The sequence below is a fragment of the Eptesicus fuscus genome, chromosome 12 (genome assembly GCF_027574615.1).
Source record: "Eptesicus fuscus isolate TK198812 chromosome 12, DD_ASM_mEF_20220401, whole genome shotgun sequence".
Lineage (NCBI taxonomy): Eukaryota > Metazoa > Chordata > Mammalia > Chiroptera > Vespertilionidae > Eptesicus > Eptesicus fuscus.
In genome coordinates this window covers 11,938,888-11,963,216 of record NC_072484.1, presented here as the reverse complement: position 1 = coordinate 11,963,216, position 24,329 = coordinate 11,938,888, and the positions used below count along the sequence as shown (strand labels likewise).

At 44.9% G+C, this 24,329-nt stretch overlaps 1 protein-coding gene across 3 annotated transcripts in view; it reads right to left on the bottom strand.

The window, feature by feature from the left end:
- Positions 1–22,765, bottom strand: part of APMAP (adipocyte plasma membrane associated protein) — a 42,198-nt gene extending 19,433 nt beyond the window's left edge. The window contains exons 1-3 of one of the 3 annotated variants that reach the window (XM_008141152.3): positions 22,596–22,765; positions 6,096–6,212; positions 686–801 (exon numbers count right to left, since the gene is read on the bottom strand). In XM_008141152.3, coding sequence (XP_008139374.1) covers positions 686–801; positions 6,096–6,212; positions 22,596–22,687 — 325 coding nt within the window. In that variant the 5' untranslated portion in view covers positions 22,688–22,765. Of the gene's footprint in view, positions 1–685; positions 802–6,095; positions 6,213–6,312; positions 6,501–8,033; positions 8,127–22,595 lie in introns of those variants that run through there. The other 2 variants (XM_054723798.1, XM_054723797.1) reach the window with 2 other exon arrangements.
- Between the last annotated feature and the right edge of the window lie 1,564 nt (positions 22,766–24,329).

Here is a 24,329-nt window from a genome sequence, read left to right as displayed (position 1 = left end):
GTCTTGTGTCCATTGGTTATGCTTATATGCATGCATACAAATCCTTCGGTTGATCTCTTACCCTCCCCCCTAAACCTCCCCTGCATTCCCACTGTAGTCTGACAGTCTGTTCGATGCTTCTTTGCCTCTGTATCTATTTTTGTTCATCAGTTTATAATGTTCTTTATATTCCACAAATGAGTGAGATCATGTGGTATTTATCTTTCACTGACTGATTCCAAAGCTTAATACTCAAGTATTAGAACTAGACCCAATTCTAATTCTTAGGTTTGGTGGAAATATTGAGAATCGTTTATATTCTTTTCAAAAATGAAACTGATACAAAGAGAAACCAAGCTAAGAAACAATGTCCTGTCAAGAAATACCTACTTAACTTTGATAAATGAACTAAACATCAATGTTTGCATTTTTCATTTTTCCTTCCGTTTTAATGGGTCATATACTTTGAGTAGAATAAAGTATTCCATAGACATGAACTCAAATCACCCAGGACTAAAATGGCCCACAACTCAGAGAGCCGAGATGCTCCCGCGGGGTGTCTGCTCAACAAGCACATGCACATCCCACACCCACAGCTAACCAAGTCGAAAGCTCCTCCAAGGTGGCTGCTCCTACAAAGCCCCCATTCAAGCCACAGACAGCCTTGAAGGCACCAGTCAGACTCCAGTTCCAGGGGTTTACTTACCCCCAATGTTTGCTATGGACTCTGGCCCAATAAGTTGATTTTCATACAGTCTTTCCGCCTGTCGTAACTTCGTATTTGGTTGCAGAACACCATGCAAGAGAGGGGGTTCTTTGAAGCTGCAAAATAGTGCAATTATAGGGATCTGTCTACAGAAAATACATTTAGAACGTATTTACTGAGGACCTATGACATGCATAATTCCATTTGATAAAGAGGGTTCATTCCAATAATATCTGTATTTGCCAGAAACACAAAGGTTAAGAAAAAAAACTGGCCTAGAATATTAGAAAAGGTCATAGTATTAAATAAAAATGAAAATATAAATACAGCTAATGCAAGAACTTTTGCAATCACTTGCCATCTAAAAGCACCCCAGGGCCTCCACTCACCTGAACTTCTCATCACCAGTCCAATGCCTCACAGCAGGTTAGACCTTCTCACACCCTCTGATTCACACACCCTGGCATTTATACTCCCAGTGGTTGCCCTCCCACTAAAGTCCAATGGAGATGGAGGGAGTCCTGTCGACCTCTCACAATTTATGACCTTGCTTCATGGAGAAGACAGAAGAAACGAGAGGAAGCAGTCCAGGAACTGGCTCCGCCTCCCATCGTCCAATATAAGAACTGCCCCCTCAGGACCCACCTGACTTCTCTGAAGACAGCCTCCACTGGGTCCTGCCTCCCTCCCTTCACTCAGACTGGGCTTCGGGAACTCTGCCCTCTTCCTAGATCCTTCTGACTCACATGCAAATACACTTTTTCCCAATCCACCAGCAAATCATGCTGATGCCACCTCCAAAAGACAGACATCATTGAACACCTTCACCCATGTCCATTGCTACCACCCTGCTCCAGGCCACCATCTTCTCTTTCCTGCTTCCTCCCTGTCCCCTACAGTCCATTCTCAACCCTGCAGCCCATGTGAGCACAATAATCTGAACACAGCATTTATCTGCTTAAAGCCCTGTGATGGCCCCATCTCACCCAGAGCCTAAGTCCTTGCTGTGGCTCTTAGCTCCACACCATCTGGCCTGTCACCTCTCTCTCCTCCTCTCCCAGTAGTTCACTCTGCCCCTCTACACCAGCCATTCTCTGCTGGTTCTTGACTGTACCAGGCATCTTCCATCCTAAGTCCTTCATGCTGACTGTTCCTTCCACCCTCATCTTCTCAGTGAGGCCTGCTCTGACCATACAATTTAATATTCAACAGCTCCCCCAAAAGCACAGCTCCCCCCACTCTAGCCCTTTTCAGCTTCTCACTTCTGTTGTTTATTGTCAGCCTATCCCCACCTGAGCACATGAGACCAGGGATTTGTCCTGTGGTTTTCACTGCTATATCCCAAGCACCTGACACACAGGAGGCTCCTAATGAACACTACAGGAGTGAGAGGGTGGGGAGTGTGGGAAGGAGTCGTTATCTCCCAATTCCCTCCCCACCCTGCCCTCCACCAAGGCAGTTTCCTAGCCAGCCCATCAGAGTGGGAGAACCAAGGGGGAGGTAGCTGAGGATGTGGAATGATGGACAAGCTCTCTACATTGCTGGCAAAGTACTTCACCTTTGCCACCCCTTCTGAGGTACCTATGCAGGCCACAGCACAACTTTCCCCAAATTAAATTGCCCCACTATGACTTTCAACCTGCTTATAAAAACATTCTTGACTTTACTAGTTTTAGTTCCAAAGGAAGAGTAGATTTACAACATGCATATTTGGTGAAAAAAGCCTGGGCTATAGAGTTGGGCACATCTGCTTTCAAATTCTGACCTTTGTAAGGTCATACTCCCAACGGTATATGTGAAGATTGAACAATGCTGATACATCCATAAAGCCCAGGGATAGAGGAGGGTATACCTGACATCAGCCCTCTCACCCAATCCTTGGACCTTGCCTAATTCCCTATACACAGGAAGTCCTCCAGAAATATTTGCCGAATCAAACTAATCAGTAAATCACACACTGTCCCTGCCCACAATGAGCCTGAGTATCCTACCTAATAAAATAGTAATATGCAAATTGACCGCACCTTCGCTACGCCCAAGCCACACCCACCAGCCAAAGCCACACCCACAAGCCAAAGCCACACCCACAAGCCAATCAGGGCGAGTATGCAAATTACCCAACAAAGATGGCGGTTAATTTGCATATGCTGAGAGAGGGAGGAGTGAAGACTGAAGACAACTTAGAAGGAAGAGGGAGGAAAAGCGGAAAGCAAGGTGGCTGCCAGAGGGAAAGCCCAGGCGGGGCGGGGTGAAACGGGGCGGAGCGGGGCGGGCGGCAGTGGAGAGCGGGCGCAGGTGCGGTGGCCGCAAAGGTGGCGGCCGCGGCAGCCGCTTGCAGGATTTTCCTGCAAATGGGCTACTAGTTATCTCAATAAGGAGACAAGAAGAACACTTATCTGAGAAAATGCAAAGGATGGGCAAGAGAGAGTCCCCACTCCTGCAGCTGGGCAGCAGAAGTGCCAAGGAAGAGTGGCCCCAGGAAGCCCAAATCAACACTCACAGCCAGCCAGGCTACATGGACTCTGATTAAGGCCACTGACCTTCTGTTAACTCATCAACTCCTGTTAACTCATATTAATCCCCACTAACTCCTGCTAACTCCATGTGTCAAATGTACGCTGAAAGACACTGGTCAACATCCTCCAGAAATCAGGATGTCACATTGTTGTGTTTGCAACAGGCCTCCAATCTTCCAAAAAGGAAAAGAAAGTGGTTTCTCATGGAGGGTGTTTGCCAAAGCCCTGCAGCCTTCCAGGCGACTTGACTCCCTAGAACTGAAACTAACTGCCTAACAACCTGCCCTGGAAGGGTTCCACCCTTCCTTGTCCCTGGTCTGTCTGTCTTTGGATTTCTAGCCATTGTCTAAGCTCACACAGAGGTCACTGAGCACCTGAAAGTGATATCATTGGAATTAACCTAGTTATTAATAACAGGAAAGGGGCAAAGGGGGAAGCCAGCCCTTAGAGGCATGTCATTTGGACAGCTGCACCAAGAAGCTACAACTTAACACTCCTCCAGGGGCCTGGACAAGGAAGTTAGACCTGTGCCCAATAAAGTTGGGGTGACATAGGGAAGGTGCTTGCTGTCAATCACATCTGGAGAGAGAGGTGGTAGGCCAGTTTGGGCGTGACCGCTGCAAGGGATCGAAGATCCGGGATATTTAATCCCCTGAACCAAGGAATTTGCTCTCTGTGCTTTCAGGACCCTTGGGACTCCTGTTGCTTGGAGTGCAGTCTCCTGCATTCGCCCATGTGTCCCACACCATGAGGATACCCAATGGACTGCAGCCAGCCTAATGCTCTACTGGACCCAGCTGCAACATGGAATGGGAACTCTGGACACTGGCTTTGTTTCTAGGTTTACTGAAACCCCAGCGACACATCTTCTATGGAAACCCAGGAATTTAACTCTACACAAATAAAAATCACTTGTTCTCCTGTGTGAGCCTCAGAAAATTCTTTTTCTTGCGTTATCATAAGGACTCCAACTCCAGCAGCACGCAGTGGGGAAGAGGACCCCCCACTTCATCTGATAACAAAAGTAGACTCCCCAAGGCACTGCTATTGCTGGCCTCCCACCCTGCCAGTAGGGCTGATCCCATGTACCATGGCGCCCCCTTGGCTGGGAGATGACTGTCCTCACTCACTCAGACAGTGGGTCTCTCCCTTCCTTGCTCCTTTTGCTCTGAAGAGAGTTTAAAAAAGCTTTTTTGCTGTTGTCATTAGCATTTTTCCCAAACCTCGGTTTATTTCTGTTCTTACAATCGCTGCCACTCTCCTGCTTTTGTCCTGCACTTTGGGGCCCATGCTTTCAATTTTTGAGTAAGTCATTCCCAAATCTGAGTCTGTGGGAGAGATCCTGTTCACCGCAGCGATTTCATTAGTTTCTCCTCCCTTCCTCATCAGGCCTGTCTACTCCACAGACAGGACTCACTTACACAACTTCAGATCCTTATTGGGCCATGTTTCCTTTCAGTTTCTGGGCATGAATACACACCAGTCCTCTGAATTTCTTCACCACTCTTTCCACACCTAAATTCACCTTTATGGAGATTAAAGGTCTTCAGTCACTTAAGCTCCATCCCTCCTACTCCAACTCAGAAACTCCATCTTCACCTGCTCTCTCCACTTTCCTCCTCTTTCCCAAGACTAGCTCCCCAGCCCAGACTTTGATCCCCACTGTGGACACAGTTCATTTTCTCGCCTTGCCAACCAAATAAAGTCAGGTCAGTTTCTATTTGGGGTGGGCTGAGCCATATCTTTCCACATGTTGAGAGGGGTTAGCAAGAAAGAGGCGCCTCCCCTCAAAGTGTCCCAGAACCCCCTTAGAGAGAACACCCAGCATGCCCTTGGGAGGAAGGCATGTGCAAGGAAACACTGGCACACCAGGAATTACAGAGCAAACATACTTATGGGTCTACAGTGTCCAGCCTCCCCCATTCTCAATCTTATGCAAGCTACCTGTGTTTTAACAACACCGTGTACCTTTACCAATCCTAAATCCAATAACAAAAAGTTGACTCTTCTACACATATGTCAATATAAGGTCAAAACTGTGTCCTCTTTGTATCTGATACCCGCCTCTAGCATACTAGTGCTGAATATGTTTTTAGTGAACTGAATTCAAAATAAAACCTTAAGTTTTATTTACAAAACACCAACACATTATCCAGTTATATATGTTATATTTACTCTATAGTAAGATGTGGTTCTTTCTGAAGTTTTTAAAATCTTACATTGCCTAGCTCAGTTAAAATAAACTTCAGAAAGCTCAACCCTCTGGGCAGTTGCAAGGGAAAAAAGAAACTTATTGAACCAGACTGCACAACCCTCTTACACCACCTTGACATCAACATCATCAATCACACCAACAGGAGCCTGGCTCAGTATTACTGTAATTAACAATGTGAATACATTTCATGGGACTCCCCAGGTATACACTGTTTTTTCAAGTTATAATGGACTGCATTATTCACAGATCCCCAAGGATGAAAGGGAACTTAGGAAAAAGAGGTGACTAATTACAAGTTGATTTTTTAAATAAGTTATTTATAAAACTTAAACAAGGCAACTTAAATTTAACCTTTGTTTGTGTGTGTGCCTTTGCCACTTCATATGAATTCAGACTAACTGTGTCTAATACTTAAGCTCCTCTCATTTGGGCTTTTCCTGATTTTTGTTTTTGGTTTGTACAGTTTTATTTTTGAAACAATAACATGGGCAATACCATGCATATATCTGGTGAAACATCTAATTCAACATAGAATGGAGGCCAAAAAAAAAAATCACAAATTTCTATTTCTCATAATAACTTACCTTTCGGATCAGACTGGTTTAGTTACTCTAGAAATCATCCCAGCCTATTATATTTTGCTGAGAAATCCCTCCCAAAAATTGCTGGGGCAGCTCACCTGAGAGGCTGTGGGTCTATGGGGGAATCCAGCAGCATCATAGCTCCGAGCAGGGGAACGGTGAAGGAAACAGCCAGCATCAAAAAGGTCACTCGGAAAACTCTGCCGCTAAAGGAGCTGCCAGAAATGAAATATATACAAAGGCAATCAGCAGAGGCGCAGACAGTGACCAGCTCGGCTGGTTTTAAAGTCCTTTCAGCAGGGGCGAGCCTCTCACCCAGTGTCCCCACCACGAGGCCCTTGACTTCTATGGCATGTGATGAAACTTCAGTACTGTTTATCAGGATTGGCAAACATGCTTTTGCTGTTTCTTTTTTCCCCCAGATGTCTGAGGCACTCTTATCAGTTATTTTCCAGATAGTAAGATAGGCTGTATCTTGAGTCCTCTGGCAGTTTTAAAGAAGGAAAACGCGCAGCATTGATGAACACAAAAAGTAATGGGAATAAAGAGTTGCAATAAAGGAAGGGAGACACACTCATCCCTTCCAATAAAGGAAGGGAGACACAGAGAAGACAAGTGTTTCCCAAAAGCCACTATTTCCTGGTGTATGGATTCAAAGCAGCAGCACTCAGTATGGTGTCCCTAAGATTTTCATGTTCTGTGAATAAAAGAAACAGAAACAAATTCATGAAGGAGAAAAAGGAAAACAATTTCCTGAGCATCCAATTCCCCAGTCATTTGCTGATCATATTTTTAAGAACTGAAAAGGTAATCCCAGCTCTTCCACCCTAAAGAGTCTGACAGATACTGACTGTTATTTACAAAAAATCTATAAAATTGCAAGTCCAAGGAAGCACTACTAAAGCCCTGGGAAGATCTGAAAGCTGCCTTGGGAATCCTGCATTAAGTTTTTGGACAAATGATCAACAGTGATTAAAATTTCTCTCAAACGATCCTCACATACATCATTATTCATTTGGTAAAAAAAATGAGAACGTTTAGCCTCTTGCTACTAAATAAACTTACCAAATCATTATTTTCTTAAGTGCATTCAAATTTACTAAACACTTGATGTTAATATTAACTTAAAGCAAATAAAATCATGAGCTCCTAAGATGGAGAATTTTTTTCTATTAAAAAAAAAAGTGAGTTAAAGAAAAAAAATCAAGACTCACACTTAACAAATGATTTCAGGGGAGTGTTTTGCTTGATTTTGACAGGATAATCTGCTGCATAAACCTGTAGAAATGTGGGTGCCTGGATGCCAGTCCTAACTCCCCAACAACCAGCCAAGCCATTATATGTGAGTTTCTTCACCCAAAGCCCATGGGCTCCCCTCTGTGTAATGGGGTATTGGGGCGGGGAACCTCAAAGTCTTGCCCAGTTCTGAACATGCATGATTTTATTAAATGCAGAAAATAAAATAAGCCGTTCTGTTTCTATAGGGGATAGGTGGAAATAAAAAGCAAAGGGAATAAAAGAAAAAGGAGGAGCGAAGGAGAGGCTCCTTGCAGACATTTGGAACAACACAACTGAAAAGTGTTTGAATCCTGCCAACAATCTGAGTGGCAGGAAACAGGTTACCCCCTAGAGCCTCCACAAAGGAGAACGGCCCTGCAGCACTTTGATTTCAGCAAGGTGACCTGCCCAGGCCTTGTGACCTCTAGAACTATAAGATAACCAATGTGTTGTTTAAGTCACTAAGTATGTGGTCATTTGTCACCAGAGCCATAGAAAACTAATACATTTTTCTCATTAAACTAATTTTATTATCTGGAAATGAGATGCTGCTATAACAAATACCTAAAATGTGGAAGTAGCTTTGGAACTGGGCTCTGGGTAGAGGATAGAAGAATTCTGAGAAACAGGACAGAAAAAGTCTATATTTTCTTAAAGACACTGTTAGAAACATGGATGCTAAAGACCCAGCTAGCAAGTGCTCAGAAAGAAATGAGTGAGCAGCATGGTAGAGAAACATATATCACATTAGAGAATACCTAAATTGTCAATAATAGACTGTTGGCAGAAATATGGAGGCACTGCTGGTGATGGCTCCAAAGGATGTCAGAAATAATTTGGAAGCTGGAGGGAAGCAGGTCCTTGTTAAATGGTGGCAGAACGCTTGGTTGGATTGTTTCTGCAGTGATGTGAAAAGCAGAACTTGTAAATGGTGAACCAGGACATCTAGCTGAGAACATTTCCAAGCAAAGTTGAAGGTGCAGCCTGGTTTCTTCTTGCTACTTTCTCTCCCAGAGCAGAACAGCTTAGGGCACAGTGCTAACCAGTTCTTTTTCCTTTTGACATTTCCCCTTTGAGAATGAGATTCCTAATCTGTGTCTATTTTCCTTCTAATAAAAATTTTGTTCCTAACTTCCTTCTCTTCAGTCATACAGGATTCAGAACTCACCCTGGCCAGGTAAGGTGCCAAGTTGTCGGCCTTTTCCCCTTTTGCTAGCTGGGAAAGGAGGTGGTCCAGTCCTACCAACCCAGGAGGGAGAGGCCGAAAGAACCCAGACTCCAGGAAGGACAGAAAGCAGATAACCCCTCTCTCCCAGCCCTGTCTCCAAACCCCAGGGCCACACAACCTTCTTCTAAGGTGACTGTTTGATGCCAACCAAGGGTACAAGATTACACAGTGCGTGAAAATGCGTGTCCGGCACAGATCAGCTATGAACCCATACAACAGCAGGCTAATGCAACCTGAGAGGTCCTCAGCAGGAAAGGAGTAAGGACCATGACAAAAGTAATGATAAACGATAATAAGGACGTGTCATGCAATGTGCTCTACATGGGTAACTAGGTGGAATTGTGTATCCCTCCACTTTACAAACAAGAGAAGTGGACAGAGAAGCACGAGGAGCTTGCCCGCAGACCACTGACAGAACTGGAAGAACACGACTGAGTGCCAGGTCTGATTCTAAGCCTGCCGTCACCATTAGCAACGCTGCCTGACAAGGACAGGAAGGCAGGGAGAGGATACACAGACCTAGAGCCCTCAGAGTCAAGGTCTGAAACACTCTCTGCAAAAGTTAATGGTGATTTGCCTATTCTGAACATTTCATATTATGGGATCAAATGGGATCATACAATATTTGACCTTTCATGACTGATTTACTTCACTCAGAATGCTACAATGTCCACCCAAGTTGCAGTATATATCAGAACTTCATTCCTTTTTATATGGACTCAACAATATTCCATCTGCTGATGGACATTCTGGTGGGAAGGGGAAATGGGGAGTGATTACTTAATGGGTATAAGGTGTTCTTATGGGGTGATGAAAAAGTTTTGAAACTAGAGAGCTGGTGATTGTCCAATACTAAACATCACTGAACTGAACACTCTGAAGGTAACTTTACATTATGTAAATTTCACCTCAAATTTTTGAAAGGTTAACAGTGATGAAAATGTTCTAAACTTAGATTGTAATGCTTATTGCAAAACTCTGTGACTGTACTTAAAAACCGTTAAACAATTTAAATGGGTAGATTTTTATGGTATGTGAATTATATCTCAGAGAGGTTTAAAAAAAAACAAAAAAAAAAAAACAGCCCAGCCAGTGTGGCTCGGTGGTTGAGCGTCAACCCATGAACCAAGAGGTCCCTGGTTCGATCCCCGGTCAGGTTGTGGGCTTGACCAATGATTCTCTCTCATCATTAATGGTTCTATCTCTTTCTCTCCTCTCCCTTCCTCTCTGAAATCAATAAAAATATATATTTTTTTAAAAGTCAATGACTCAACTATGTAAACTGCCACTACAGAGGCTGGGACAATCTGTAACTCAAGTGATTTTCTCTCCTTTTTTTTTTTTTAGTCCTCACCCAAGGATATGTTATTTATTTGAGAGATAGAGAGGAAGGGAGGGAGAAAGGGAGAAAGAAAGAAAGGGAGAGGGAGGGAGGGAGGGAGGGAGGGAGGGAGGGAAAGAGGAGGAGAGGGAGAGAGAAAGAGAGGGGAGAGGGGAGAGGAGAGGAGAGGAAAACATTGATCGGTTGACTCCTGTACACATCTTGACCAGGGATCAAACTTGCAATCTGAGTATGTGTCCTGAGCAGGAATCGAATCCACAACCTTTTAGTGTATGGGAAATGCTCCAACCAACTGAGTCACCCAGCCAGGGTTCAAGTGATTTTCTTTAAGTGGCCTAAAGTCTTTCAACACAATGGAAATAACTATTTATAAGTAAAAATGACAGCAAAGACTTTGTGTGGTTCTTTTAAAAGCAGAATCCCTGCCTGGCCAATGGTTGAGCATCGATCTATGAACCAGGAAGTCACAGTTTGATTTTCGGTCAAGGCCAGGTTGCAGGCTGGATCCCCAATAGGGGGGGTGCAGAAGGCAGCCGATCAATGATTCTCTCTCATCGTTGATGTTTTCTATCTCTCTCTCCCTTTCCCTTCCTCTCTGAAATCAATAAAAATACTTTTTTCTTAAAAAAAAAAAAAAGCAGGCTCCCTAAAGAGAGACAAATGGTAAAGATAGGTGCCTGTCAGAGGTGAGTGCTGACCACATGGGCATTCTGGTAGGGTCCCTGTCCGTAAAGGAGGCTGATGTAATCACCCTTCCCCATCCTAGCAGAGGAACAGTCGCTTGGGGGAAGCTGCATTGTGCAATGTCACCATAGGGCTATTTTACCTTTTCCTTGACTAAAATGATTCTACATAAAACAGAATCCTGTTATTTGTCTTAGACTCCTGTAGTTAACTGTCCTTTACCACACTGTAGTTTACATCTTTTTAATCTAAACTTAGTAGCAATCTGATTTAAAGCTTGTGATACCCTGCTTAAATATTTGGTTGCCCCTTCATACAATGGTAAAAGGCTCACTATCTCCAAAAAAAAAAAAAAAAGAAAAAAGAAAAGTCAAGCCAGGACTGAAAGCAACAGTGCTTATAATTAGAAAGGCAACCAGAGGTCTGGGATGATGACCTGTGTCCCACATGGCCCATCCTTGCCAGAGATCTAGGTAATACCCTCTTAATGGTGCAACTAACGGGTCACCACCAACTTTATCTAACTCCCTCCCCAGTGAGAGAAGTCTATCAACACCTCACTGGCTAACCATCAACTAGCCTCTCTTGAAAAGTTCTGGAAGATGGCTGCAGAGTAGCTGGAAGCTTCATCCGCTTGCTCCCAACACCAAACCAGACTTGTAGCTAAATTGCAGAGTGTTCATCCAGAAAAAAACAGATGACGTGTAGCTGATCTGAATACTGAGAGCAGGGAACTCAGAGAAAAGATAGGAGATGGGGAGAGGGTGAGCCAACTTGCACAGGTACACAACTGGGAAGCAAAAGGGACACTGCAGCAGTGCAGCTCCATCCCCTGGAAGTGTGGGGTCTCAGCCCCACACAAGTATCCCCAATCCAGAGTGACAAGAGAAGGGCGGGGGAGCCTGCGTAGTGTTGAAAGTGGGAATCAGTGGGGATTCAGTACACCTAGGAGACCCAGACCACACCATACCAGGCAAAGAGTGATTTCTTTGTTACAACACCAGCCTGAAAAGTTCGCTCCAATCGAGGACTACTAGAGCCGAGCAGCAGAGCTTGGGGCCGGCAGAGGGGTCTGATTGGTACACCCAAAAGTGACACTGAGGGGGCCCTCTATTCTCTGGAAGAACTTTGGGCAGAGAGCCAGGCGGGGGCTGGTCTCTGTGGCTTAGGAAAGAGGATTGGTCTTGCCCACTGAGAAAGCATGGCGACACTCCTCCCACCATGCGCAGAGCTCTTCAGTCTGCCCCATCCTGTGATCCAAGGCAAAGGGGAGCAGTGCTGGGCTGGAAATCTGAGCTTGTACTGTTCAGTATGATAGTACAGAGTCTTGGATATTTGGCCCAGTTGGAGTCTGGCTAGAGGCTCTGCCCAGCGCCAGGCTGGCCATGCAAGAGAATGGAGTGCCAAGCAGAGCTGATTTTTTTTATCCCCTATACTTGGTGTGACAGCAAGGGGTGCCAGGGAGCCAGAGCTGAGGTACTGAGACTGTCTTTCAGATGGGCTTCTATCTGGAGATAGACAGACGTGTGCAGCTATGGCTGCATTGTGGGGAAGCAGGTCCATTCAACCTCCCCAGGGAGTTCAGCCAGCTCAGCCCTGGAAAGGAGGAGAAGCACCCACCACCCCGTCTATAGGTTAAGGTTACTATCTCCAATCTTAGTCTGATTAAACTGCCTCCACAGAGTGCAGTTCTGTGGGAGAAGGGAGACCAACTCAGAGCAGGGACGGACATTCAAGGGGCATGACCCCAGGTAGACCCAGCCCTTGGGCTCCAGAGGCCCCACCTGCCAGATGGCTTGGGGCGGCTTGGGGCTTCAGACCTGCTAAGCTTCAGACAGGTTACCAAAGGCCGGGCAGGGACAGCAACTGACAATTGCCTGCACCAGAGAACCTGCTAGGAGGCCCCAGCCTGGCATAACAAGTGCCCAGCTTCAGGCAACATAGAGCAAAATCCAGTGACCTCCCAAAATAGCAGATCCAAAGGGCAAATACAGTAGGCATTAAAATCTGCAAAGAAGAACTCCATTTTTGTGGGTGGTGTGTATGTTTGTATATGTGTGTTACTTTTAATTTCCTTTCTTTTCTTATTTCATACTAGAGGCCTGGTGCATGAAATTCATGCACGGGGGTGGGTGGGGTCCCTCAGCCCAGCCTACACCCTCTCCAATCTGGGACATCCCTCTCACAATCCAGGATTGATGGCTCCCAACTATTCGCCTGCCTGCCTGCCTGATTGCCCCTAAATGCTTCTGCCTGCCAGCCTGATTACCCCCTAACCACTCCCGTGTCAGGCTGATCAACACCTAACTGCTCCCCTAGCGGCCCAATTGCCCCTAACTGCCCTCCCCTGCTGACCTGGTCACCCCTAACTGCCCTCCTGCCAGCCTGGTTGCCCCTAACTGTCCTTGCCTGCAGGCTTGGTCGCCCCCAACTGCCCTCCCCTGCTGGCCTGGTAACCGCTAACTGCCCTCCCCTGCAGGCCTGGTCACCCCCAACTGTCCTCCCCTGCAGGCCTGGTCCCCCCCAACTTCCCTCCCCTGCTGGCCTGATTCCCCCAACTGCCCTCCCCTGCAGGCCTGGTGGCCCCAAACTGCCCTCCCTTGCAGGTCTGGTCCCTCCCAACTGCTCTCCCCTGCTGGCCTGATTACCCACAACTGCCCTCCCCTGCCAGCCATCTTGTGGTGGCCATCTTGTGTCTACATGGGGGCAGCCATCTTTGAACACCTGGGGGCGGCCATCTTGTGTGTTGGAGTGACAGTCAATTTGCGTATTACTCTTTTATTAGATAGGATTTTAATTTTTCTTCTCTATTTTCTTTCACATCTCTTATTTCTCTCTTTCCTTATCTTATTCTATTTTCCCTTTTCTTTTTATTTTGTTTCCCATTTTTCTTTTCCTATTTTATATTTTACTTTATTCATTATTGTTACTTTTTAAAATTTATTACTAGTTCATTTTTTTTCTTTACTTTTTTATTCTTTTTTTTTTTTCTTGTCTTCCTTTCTTTGATATTCTATTTTTTGTGGGGTTTTTCTTCTCTAATTCTTTTGGTCTCTTGTCACTTAGTATTATTTTTGTTCTGTTTGTTTGTCATCTGTTTTCTTATTCTTTTTTATTGTTTTGGTGGTGGTGGTGGTTTGTTGTTTTTGGGTTAGTCTTGTTTTGTATTATTTTGTTCTGTCAGCACCTGTATAACAGTTGGCATAATGTGTTAAGGTTAAGCCTCACAGTCAACCAGCCCGAGGGCTGAGCAACAGCAATTAATACCTAATTATAACAGGAGGGTCCATGTAACCCACACAAGGGACATTTCTAGAGCACCCATCTCAGATGATCAAGGAGATTAAACCTCTGCATCCCACAAGACACCCAGGACAGAGAACCAAACCACCAAGATTGGGGACCATAACTATACAATGCATATAAACAAATCCAAAGAAAAAGCAAAAATGGGGAAACAAAGAAACAGGCCTGAAATGACAGAACAGAAGGAATCCCTTGAAAAAGAGCTAAATGAAATGGAGGCAAGGAATTCATCAGAAAAGGAGTATAAAGTAATGGTTTTAAGAATGTTCAACAGCATGAAAAAGGATAGAGAAACCATTAAAAACAACCAGTCAGAAATGAACAATGACATATTTGAAGAAAGAATACACTGGAAAGAATAAACAGTAGGTTAGAGGAATCAGAGGATCAAATCAGATAATTAGAAAACAAGGCAAAAAAATCACTCAATTAGAGCAGAAAAATACTTTTTTTTAAAGCATGAGGACAGTTTTAAGGGAACTTTGGAACACCATGAAACGTAACAAAATCTGTATCATAGGGGTGCCAGAGAGAGAAGAAAGTTAGCAAGAGATACAGAACATGTTTGAAGTAATAATGAGAAAACTTCCCTAACCTGGTGAAGAAAATAGTCACACATGTTCGGAAAGCAGAGAGTCCGAATTAAGATGAAACAAACAAGACCCACACCAAAACAATACATAATTAAAATGGAAAAGGCTAGCCCTAGCTGGTTTGGCTCAGTGGATAGAGCGTTGGCCTGCGGACTGGGGGGTCCTGGGTTCAATTCCGACCAAGGACACATGCCCAGGTTGTGAGCTCTATCCCCACTAGGGGGCGTGCAGGAGGCAGCTGAACAATGATTCTCTCTCATCATTGATGTTTCTATCTCTCCCTCTCCCTTCCTCTCTGAAATCAATAAAGAAATATATATATTTAAAAAAATGGAAAAGGCTAAAGACAAAGAAAAAGTCTTAAAGGCAGCTAAAGTCAGTTACCCACAAGGAAGCTCCCATAAGGCTGTCAACTAATTTCTCAACAGGAAGACTACAGGCCAGAAAGGAATGGAATGAACTATTCAAAGTAATGAAAAGCAAGGATCTGAAACCAAGACTACTCTATCCAAGAAGGCTATCATTCAAAATTGAAGGTGAAATAGCTTCCTAGGCAAAAAAAAAAAAAAAGGTAAAGGAAGCTAATTACCTCTAGAAAGGAACATAGTACCTATCAATAATAACCATAAATGTGAATGAATTAAATGCTTCAACCAAAAGACATAGGGTACCTGGATGGATAAGAAAACATGACCTATATATATGCTATCTATAAGAGACCCACTTCAGAACAAAACACTCACACGGGATGGAAAAAATTTTCCATGAAAATGGAAACAAAAGAAAAGCTGGGTAACAATACTTATACCTGACAAATAGACTTCAAGACAAAGGCCATAAAAGAGACAAAAAAAGGTCACTATGTACTACTAAAGGAAACAATCCAAAAAGAGGATATAACCCTAGTAAACATATATGTACCTGGTATAGGAAAACCTAAGTATGTAACAGAAACTCTTGGAGGACTTTGAGGGAGAGACAGCAATACAGTCATAGTAGGGGACTACCCCACTGACATCACTGGATAGATCATCCAGACCAAAAAAAAAAAAAAAAAAAGGAAGCCCTAACCAGTTTTGCTCAGTAGATAAAGCATCGGCCTGTACCTCGGTTCCAGACACATACCCAGATGGGAGTGTGCAGGAGACAGCTGATCGATGTTTCTCTCTCATCAGATGTTTCTAACTCTCTATCCTTTTCCCTTCCTCTCTGTAAAAAAATCAATAAAATATAGTTTTTAAAAAAAGAAACCAGTGACCTTAAACAACATACTGGATCAGATGGATTTAATTGATATTTATAGATTATTTCATCACAAAGCTGCAGAATACACATAGACAGGTGTGATGTTTTAATTTGCATCTCTCTGATGATTAGTGATGTTGAACATTTTTTTACTGTGTCTAGTTGCCATCTGTATGTCCTCTTTGGAGAAGTGTCTATTTTCAGGTCCTTTGCCCATTTTTCAATTGGCTTGTTTGTCTTCCTGGAGTTGAGTTGAATAAGCTCTTTATATATTTTGGATATTAACCCCTTATCAGATGTATCATTGGCAAAACCATAAAAAAAAATCCTAGAAGAAAACATAGGCAGTAAAATCTCAGACATCTCACATAATGGTATTTTCACCAATACATCTCCTAGGGCGGTCATCAATAAATCAACAAACAACAAGTGTTGGTGAGGATATGGAGAAAAGGGAACCCTAGTGAAGTATTGGTGCAGCCACTGTGGAAAACAGTATGGAGTTTCCTAAAAAATTAAAAATAGCCCGGCTATTTTTATGGCTCAGTGGTTGAGCCAATTCCCAGTCATGGCATATGCCTGGCTTATGGGCACGATCCCCAGTAGGGAGCATGTGGGAGGCAGCCAATCTATGATTCTCTCTCATCATTGATGTTTCTTTCTCTCCCTCTCCCATCCTCTCTGAAATCAATAAAAACATATTTTTTAAAAAAATTAAAAATAGAACTGACTTTTGACCCAGCAATTCTACTTTTGGAAATATATCCTAAGAATTCCAAAACACCAATCAGAAAAAAATATATGCTGCCCTGTGTTTGAAGCAGCATTGTTTACAGTATCCAAGATCTGGAAATAGCCCAAATGCATATCAGTAGATAAATGGATGAAAAAGCTGAGATACATCTACACAATGGAATACTATACAGCTATAAAAAAAGAAGGGTCTCTCTCTCTCTCTCTCTTACACTTTCCAACAGCATGGAAGGACCTGGAGATTATTATGCTAAGCAAAATAAACCAGTCAGAGAAAAATAAATATCACCTGATCTCACTTATATGTGGAATCTAATGAACAAAATAAACTGACTAACAAAATAGGACCAGAGGCATGGATACAGTACTTGGAACAGACTGACAGATCTCAGAAGGGAGAAGGATGGAGGAAATTGGAGGAGATTAACCAAAGAACTTATATACATACTAGAGGCCCGGGTCCCTCAGCCTGGCCTGCACCCTCTCGCAATCCGGGACCCCTCGGGGGATGTTGGACTGCCAGTTTCAGCCGATCCCCGCCCCCAAAGGATGTAGTAGTGCATGAAGTGGCAGGCAGCCGGGGAGGAGCTGGAGCTCAGGCTGGGCACCCCGCTGCTCCCACTCATCCCGGCCCCGCTGTGCCTGCTGCTGCCACTCAGTAGCTCTGCCACGGAGACAGGAGAGGCTCACGCCACCACAGCTGCGCTTGCCAGCCATGAGCCCGGCATCTGGCGCCCATCGGTCAGCTGAGTGGTGGCTCCCACTATGGAAGCACACTGACCACCAGGGGGCAGCTCCTGCGTTGAGCGTCTGCCCCCTGGTGGTCAGTGCACATCATAGCGACCGGTCGACCGGTCGTTCAGTCATTTAGGCTTTTATATATAGAGATATGCTTAGCCCATGGACACAAACAATAATGTGAAGGTCTGGGGTGGGGCAGGAGTTGGGTGAAGGGGGGCATAGAAGTAGGAAATGGGGTATATCTACAATACTGTCAATAATAAAAAAAGTTCTGTGGTCACATTTTAGAAATAGCACCTTAAACTTAAACTCCTTGACAATGCTATCCAATGTAACTTTCTGCAGTGATAGAAATACAGCAGGCTACTGAGCACTTGAAATGGGGCTAGCAGGTTATATGAATGATCCAAAGACCATCTCTGTGTGTCAGCCCCTGAATTGTGTATTTCTTCACTGCAGGCTGTGAGACCCATTAGCTCAAAAAGCCCTCCAATGCCAAAATCCAATTTTTACATATCCAATCATTTTTAAATATAGCCCAAACAAGCAAATTTTCAGCCATTTAGAGCTTGCCTGCTACATACTCTGTGAAACCTCACCTAGCAGCTGTAGTTCTGCCTTCCAGAACAAATTAAGTTTCAAAACGGAGGTTCCACAGTGTCTGGGACAAAGCAATGCAAGCAGAGGAAACACAGTAGCACCCAACAAGCACTCGGCATGTGAGTAAAGCATACATGCTTTAGGCGTTAACTTGAAGCCTCCATTCCCAAGCCTTGACCACAATAACCAAAACAGGGAGTTTGAGGCAGAGTGAGTGAGAGGAAGCTGCTCAGCAGGTCGGGCCACTGCCAGGGGCAGATCCCACAGAACCCTGCAGACCATTCTGCCGGCATGCATGGTCAATGTCCAAAGGCAGAACAGAGAGCATTTCCCTAGTCCTTTGGCTCAGGGACCTTCGCAGCTCATGTCATCTCACGCAACACGTTCTGAGAAACACACTTTCCCCTTGCTTACACTGGTTGGTCGCAGTTCTACTCTGGGGAGCAACAAACCCTTGCCCTCCTAGACAGCCCTCCCTAGAACTGATGTCTGAAGTCACACCATCCTCAGTTCTCTCGTCTCCAAGCAAGGCATCCCCAGTCCTACTGGTGGGGCTTACAGAACATTCTCTTTTCTCATTGTTTCAGAGTTTGTCAACGTCCCCCATAAAATGTGGTTCCCACAACTCAAGGCAAAGCTCCAATTTAACCAAAAATTATCACTCCACAAAATGGCTTTAGCTGACAAAACTAAAAAGTAAAGGATTTCACAGAAAAATATGGTTTCCAGCTTCTCTTGAAAAAGCGGCAGATCTGGCCCTAAGAAACCCAAAGTTGCAGGGTGGCCGCACAGGTGTCCAATCTTCAGACAAGCACACACTGCTCTCCCCAGCCTCACACTTGCTGCAGACAGTACCACATCCAGATGGTACAAGAACCATTGTGACTGATGCTAAGACCAAGGCTTGGAACACAAAAAGCTCTCAGAAAATGGTAGGTACCAGGACTGCAGCTCCCTGGAGGCATCTGAGTCCCTGACTGGTGCAGAGTTCCTTGCAGTGGTTTCTGTACCCATGCTCTAGGCCAGTGGTCGGCAAACTCATTAGTCAACAGAGCGGCAAACCGCGGCAGCTCCAGTTTGCCGACCACTGCTCTAGGCACACTTACTTTATCCCCAGGTTCATTAACTTTTTGACAGATCCATCTCACTGGTTCCTGCAAACTCACAGTCAACTACAGTTCTGCCTTTCCTCCAGGTGTGCCCCTGGCCTCTGCACTCCTTCATGATGGTAACTTAAATAAAGGACACCCACTTATCCCCATCCATTTCTACTGCCGAAACCCATCATACTCCCCTTCCCTGTGTGTGCTGACACACTCAGGAGAGCTGACAATTTCCTTCCCAGGTAAAGTTTGGGAAATCAACTTGTTTGCCCCAATCTCTTGAGCCTGAAATTTCCTACAGTCTTTAAGGGCCAGAGAACGATTACGGTAATGCAATTTCTGTTGGCTCGACCACAATTTACACAATCCTGTACTTTCACCAGCCAAACATGAAAGGCGTTCTCTAAGCCCTTCTGCACACAGGACATCAGAGCCTCGAGTCATGGACTGAAGTCCTGACACACTGACCCTGTGAGAATAAAAACAACCCGTGATTTTTGTGGGAAACCTGTGAGCCCCAAATCTATGCGGGACCAGAACGCCAGGTGTCAAAGTGATCTCTGGGAACTGAGAAAGTCAAACAGCAACAAAGTCTGTCTGATTGAGTGACTGCACCTCAAATATGTTTATTTTTCACATTCCTTTATACTAGGGCTCCTAGACTATAGATGTCTTCATATTAGCATTGAAAATAACAAAGAACTTATAAGAGCCCTTTGAAAACACTTATGGACACAAGGCTGAGAAGAAAACTCCAGATTCCTAAATCTTCATGGCTTCATGACTTTATGACAGCCCTATCTATTTCTCCACACTGCTTCTCTCACTCTTCAGTCATTTTTTAAAAATATGTTTTTATTGATTTGAGAGAGAGGAAGGGAGAGGAATAGAGAGATAGAAGCATCAATGAGAGAGAAATATAAATTGGCTGCCTCCTGCACGCTCCCTACTGGGGATCAAGCCTGCAACCCGGGCATGTACCCTGATCGGGAATCGAACCAGTGACCTCTTGGTGCATGGGTCGACGCTCAACCACTTAGCCCCACGGGCCAGGCTCACTCTTCAGTCTTAAAAAGGAAAAAGGAAAATTGACCAAGTAGAGGTATGTAATTAGTTTAAAAATCGTTTAGGAAAAGCAATTGAGCCCAGGTTCAATTCCGGTCAAGGGCACATGCCCAGGTTGCGGGTTTGATCCTCAGTGGGGGGCATGCAGGAGGCAAGCAATCAATGATTCTCTCTCATCATTGATGTTTCCATCTCTCTCTCCCTCTCCCTTCCTCTCTGAAACCAATAAAAATATATTCTAAAAAAAGAAAAAGCTATAAAAATAAAAACGGCTATTAAATTTTCAATGTATTCACTCTTCAGTCCTAAACAGTTATTTTTGGACATGAGACAGCTATTCTCTCTTCCCAGACAGAAATATGTTTCAAAAGGGAAGGAATATTTTCAGTGTTACAATCATTCTAACAATAAAGTTTCTAAAGCACCTGGAGAAATTGATGCCAAATAATACTAATTATAAGCTTGCAATGGTATTTTAAAGTGCTTAGCAATGGAACTTTAAAGTGCTAAGTTCCACTCTGGATAAATGGATTTAATGACTGCATTCCCCATTATAGTTCAAACACAGAATATGCTTGTCAATCATTGCACAGCTGCCAATTCTATCCTTCTTCATTCATTTTCATTTCTTTTGACTCCAATACTCTGTAACTTTATGTAAACCACTTCACTCACACAGACCTCAATGACCTACCTCATCAGTGAAAGAACTAACATCACCTTTCATGCCAAGAATCAGGAGTTAGCCAAGTTATTGCTAGATGTCCCATCCACTACAATCTATTGTCCTACTTCTGTTCATTGAATAATGTATCTTCCGAGGCTTTCTTTATCCTGTTTAGCACATATAAAGTTTATTTTATAGCTGTCACATTTCTACTTCCTTCAGATCCCTTTACTTTACCCATTATACTCAATGCTTTTTTTGTCTTGTGATGAATAGTCAACATTTAAGGTAATCAAGAAGACAATTAGATGAACTATTAAAAATGATCACAAAAGAAACAAAAAACAGAGGAGAATTACATGACAAAAACAATTTAAAAAAAAAAAACAACTATAGCCCTGACCGGTTTGGCTCAGTGGATAGAGCGTCAGCCTGCTGACTGAAGGGTCCCAGGTTCGATTCCGGTCAAGGGCATGTACCTTGATTGAGGGCACATCCCCAGTAGGGGGTGTGCAGGAGGCAGCTGATCGATGTTTCTCTCTCATCGATGTTTCTAACTCTCTCTCCCTTCCTCTCTGTAAAAAAAATCAATAAAATATATATTTAAAAAAACACTATAGTATTATGATAATAAATGTAGAAAGGAAGATGGCTGACAAAAACTCACTATGAAAGAGACCATTACAGATATATACGGTTTCTCTGGTAAAGTGCTGCCAGTCCTTGCATGACCATTCTAATAGGCCCCTCGGTCATCAGCAGAGGATGGCTTCTCTATGTCCACATTCAATGGGGTGGCCAACGTGTCCTGATCTGCCACGATTAGCACTGAAAGTCCTGCGTCCTTGGAAGTATGAGTCCGGGGAAAACCAGGATGGTTAGTGACGCTACGGTCAGAACTCTATTATATTCCCCACCTTTCCACTGGGCCCAGAAGTCAGACATTACCAGAAAGTCTTCTCATCGAATTGCCTTTTTAGAGCCCAAACAGTCCTCTCTGCTATAGCTCTCCCTCCAAGGTGTTCCTCTTATGATCATCAGTGAATAAATCCGGTCTGTCCCAGCCAAACCTGTCCCTCATTCAGTACGTACCACACCCCTTGGCACACCAATAAATATTTCCATTATTTCTCTCAACCTATAAATCAATCAGTTCCACAGCTTTGAGCTTGGTCTGTGTAGAGCCGCCTGAATACCAAAATATTCAAAGCCATGAGACTCGGGACACAAAATTAATAAAAACGGAAGTTTATTGTATATTAAAATAGATGTCTGAGGACCGTGCTTCAGTTGTTAAGCTAACAAAACACGGCATACTTAAATTCTAGAAGGTTGAGAGAAGCAGCAAAGGCCAAAACTCTGATATTTCTTTCATCAGGCATCAACAACTACCGTTTCCTATGCTTCTGTGTCCGTATCAGGGGAAATCTGCAAAGCTGAATTCTCACAAAAATTGCCCAATAAAGTCACTTGTGAGCTCTCCTCTTTCCGGAAAGCCTCGGCGAGGGCTGGTCGCCTGCGAGAAGGGCCAGGCGCAGAGGGCAGCGCTCACGAGCTGGGTCTCCAGCGGCGACCTGACATCTTTTCGGACCTCCCTTCGGGACGGTGCGAGCGCGGGCCCGGGAAGACGCAGGGCAGTGGCCGGGCGGCTCTCCCCGGGGACCGGGTGAGCCAGCGGGAAGGACAGCGCGCAGAGGAAGGGAGAGCGAGGGAAAGGCGAGGAAACCACCGCTCTGGAAGCGGGGGCCGGAGGGGTAGGTGCGGTGCGTGGCGGCCTCGAACCCGGAGCCTGGGACACTGCAGTGGCTGAGCGCAGAGGGGGCCCAAAGCCTCCAGGACCCGGCAGGGGCATCCGCCTGGACGGAGCCTGTTTTCCTCCCCGTAAAACGAGTTTTGCCGAGGGGACTGCATGACGCGGGCGCACGCCGCGCGTTGGCACCGCATTTGCCCTGCGGCTGTCACGGCCCTCCTCGTGCTTGGGGGCCGGGCCTACCTGCCATCCTGGGCCTCCGGGGTCTGGCTGTCGTCCGTGACGACGGGCGGCCGCGGGGGCCGGCGCTGCCGGAGCCCAGCCGCCTCGCTCATTTTGGAACTGTCACCGCCGCCTGACCGCCTGCACCGAAACGGACAAACGCCAAAACGCCGGCTCCGAGGGCGCCCGCGCCCCGCCCCTTCCTGGCCCGCGCGCCCGAGCTACGCACTCTGACCCCGCCCCTTCCTGCCTGCTGGCTGTCACTCAGTGGGCCTTCCCGGCGCTTTCCAGCGGCCCGGGTGCTGGTTCCCCGCCTCGAGGGGGTTTGCGGTCCAGAGTGAGCGCCTTGGCCTCGGGCTTCTGGAGCCCAAACTCCCGCCGCCTGGTGCAGCCCCTGCGCTGCCTGCTTTCCTTTCATTTCGTTTCTGATGGTGAATGACGATAACTGTTGTGCACGTGGGCAGTGAGGTGGTGGTGGTTTGTGTCGGTAAAGGGGCTGGTGCAGCTTATTGGAGGTCCAAGACGGGGGTTCCTACAGGCAGCGTAAAAAGTAAGTTCATATTCTTGGAGATGTTAGAGGCACCTCTCACAGACACCTGAGTCCCTGGGAGAGGGCTGTCCCCAATCTCAATTCTTGTCTTCTCATATAAATGAATTTAAATGAGAAAACGCCAGGTGATTGCGCTGTGATGAAGCCAATTTTATTAAAGCAAGCAAATTTATTACAGAAGCAAGCAAATCTAGACTTCTGGTTTATAAAGCGCAGGTGGGCTCTCAGCTTATCCGAAGAGCAAGGTGGGTGGGGGTCCAAAGCGTTATATACCTTCCTGTCTATAGGTTTCAGAATTCCTCTGCTGAATATTTTGGTACACATTAATTCTCAAGGTCCCTTTTTACTTTGTTATGGCCTTCCCAGAATTCATGAGAAGCACCTGGCAGTTTTATCCTGCCAAGCCTTGAGACTGCTGCTGGCTTTTCTGCTTAGCGAGTAAAACTGCCCTTTTTCCTTCCCCCTTTTCCCTCCTTTTCTGTAGTCTGTGGTTAGAGAGGCTTTTAACCATTAGCTCCCAAGTGTCCTTGGTTTGGGGAAGATAATGGCTTGTTATTTACAAGCCAGCTGCAAATTGCCCACACTGGTTGGCCTTGTTTTAACTTTCCCTTCTCGGTTTCCCTATTCTTCTTGCCCTGAAATTTCCCTAGCTTTTCACTGCCCTGTAACAGAGATACAGCAGGGCAACAACCCTCACCTGAAAATTATACTTTGTCTGAACAGATCTGGTTAAGGGGAAAATAGGCTGGAAAATGTCCATATGGTTAAGGCCAGATGTTGAGCGTTAAAATCTTTTTGTGATGATTACAACAGACATTTGATAAAGTTTATGAAAGTGATAAGAAAAAAAATCTAAATTAAATTACAGCAGGAGAGTGAGACAGAACTGCTAGTCTGTTAATGGATGCTGACCAGTTAGCAAAAACACTTCTCACATCCTTGTTTTGCCTGTTGGAATTGCAGATTAATTTCCAGGTGGGTATTTCCACAGGTTATTTTAGCCAGGCACCAATAAGAAACATAAGAAACGTTCAAATGTATAGAGATTTTTATGAGTTTATTTGAGCCAAACTGAGGACAGTTGCTGGGGAGCATTACCTCAACAGACTGAGAAAATGCTCCAGAAAAAAAAAAAAAAAAAGGTAGTTTTGCACCTTATTTTATGCATTACAATCAAAAGAAAAGATGTAAGTGGGTTACATGAA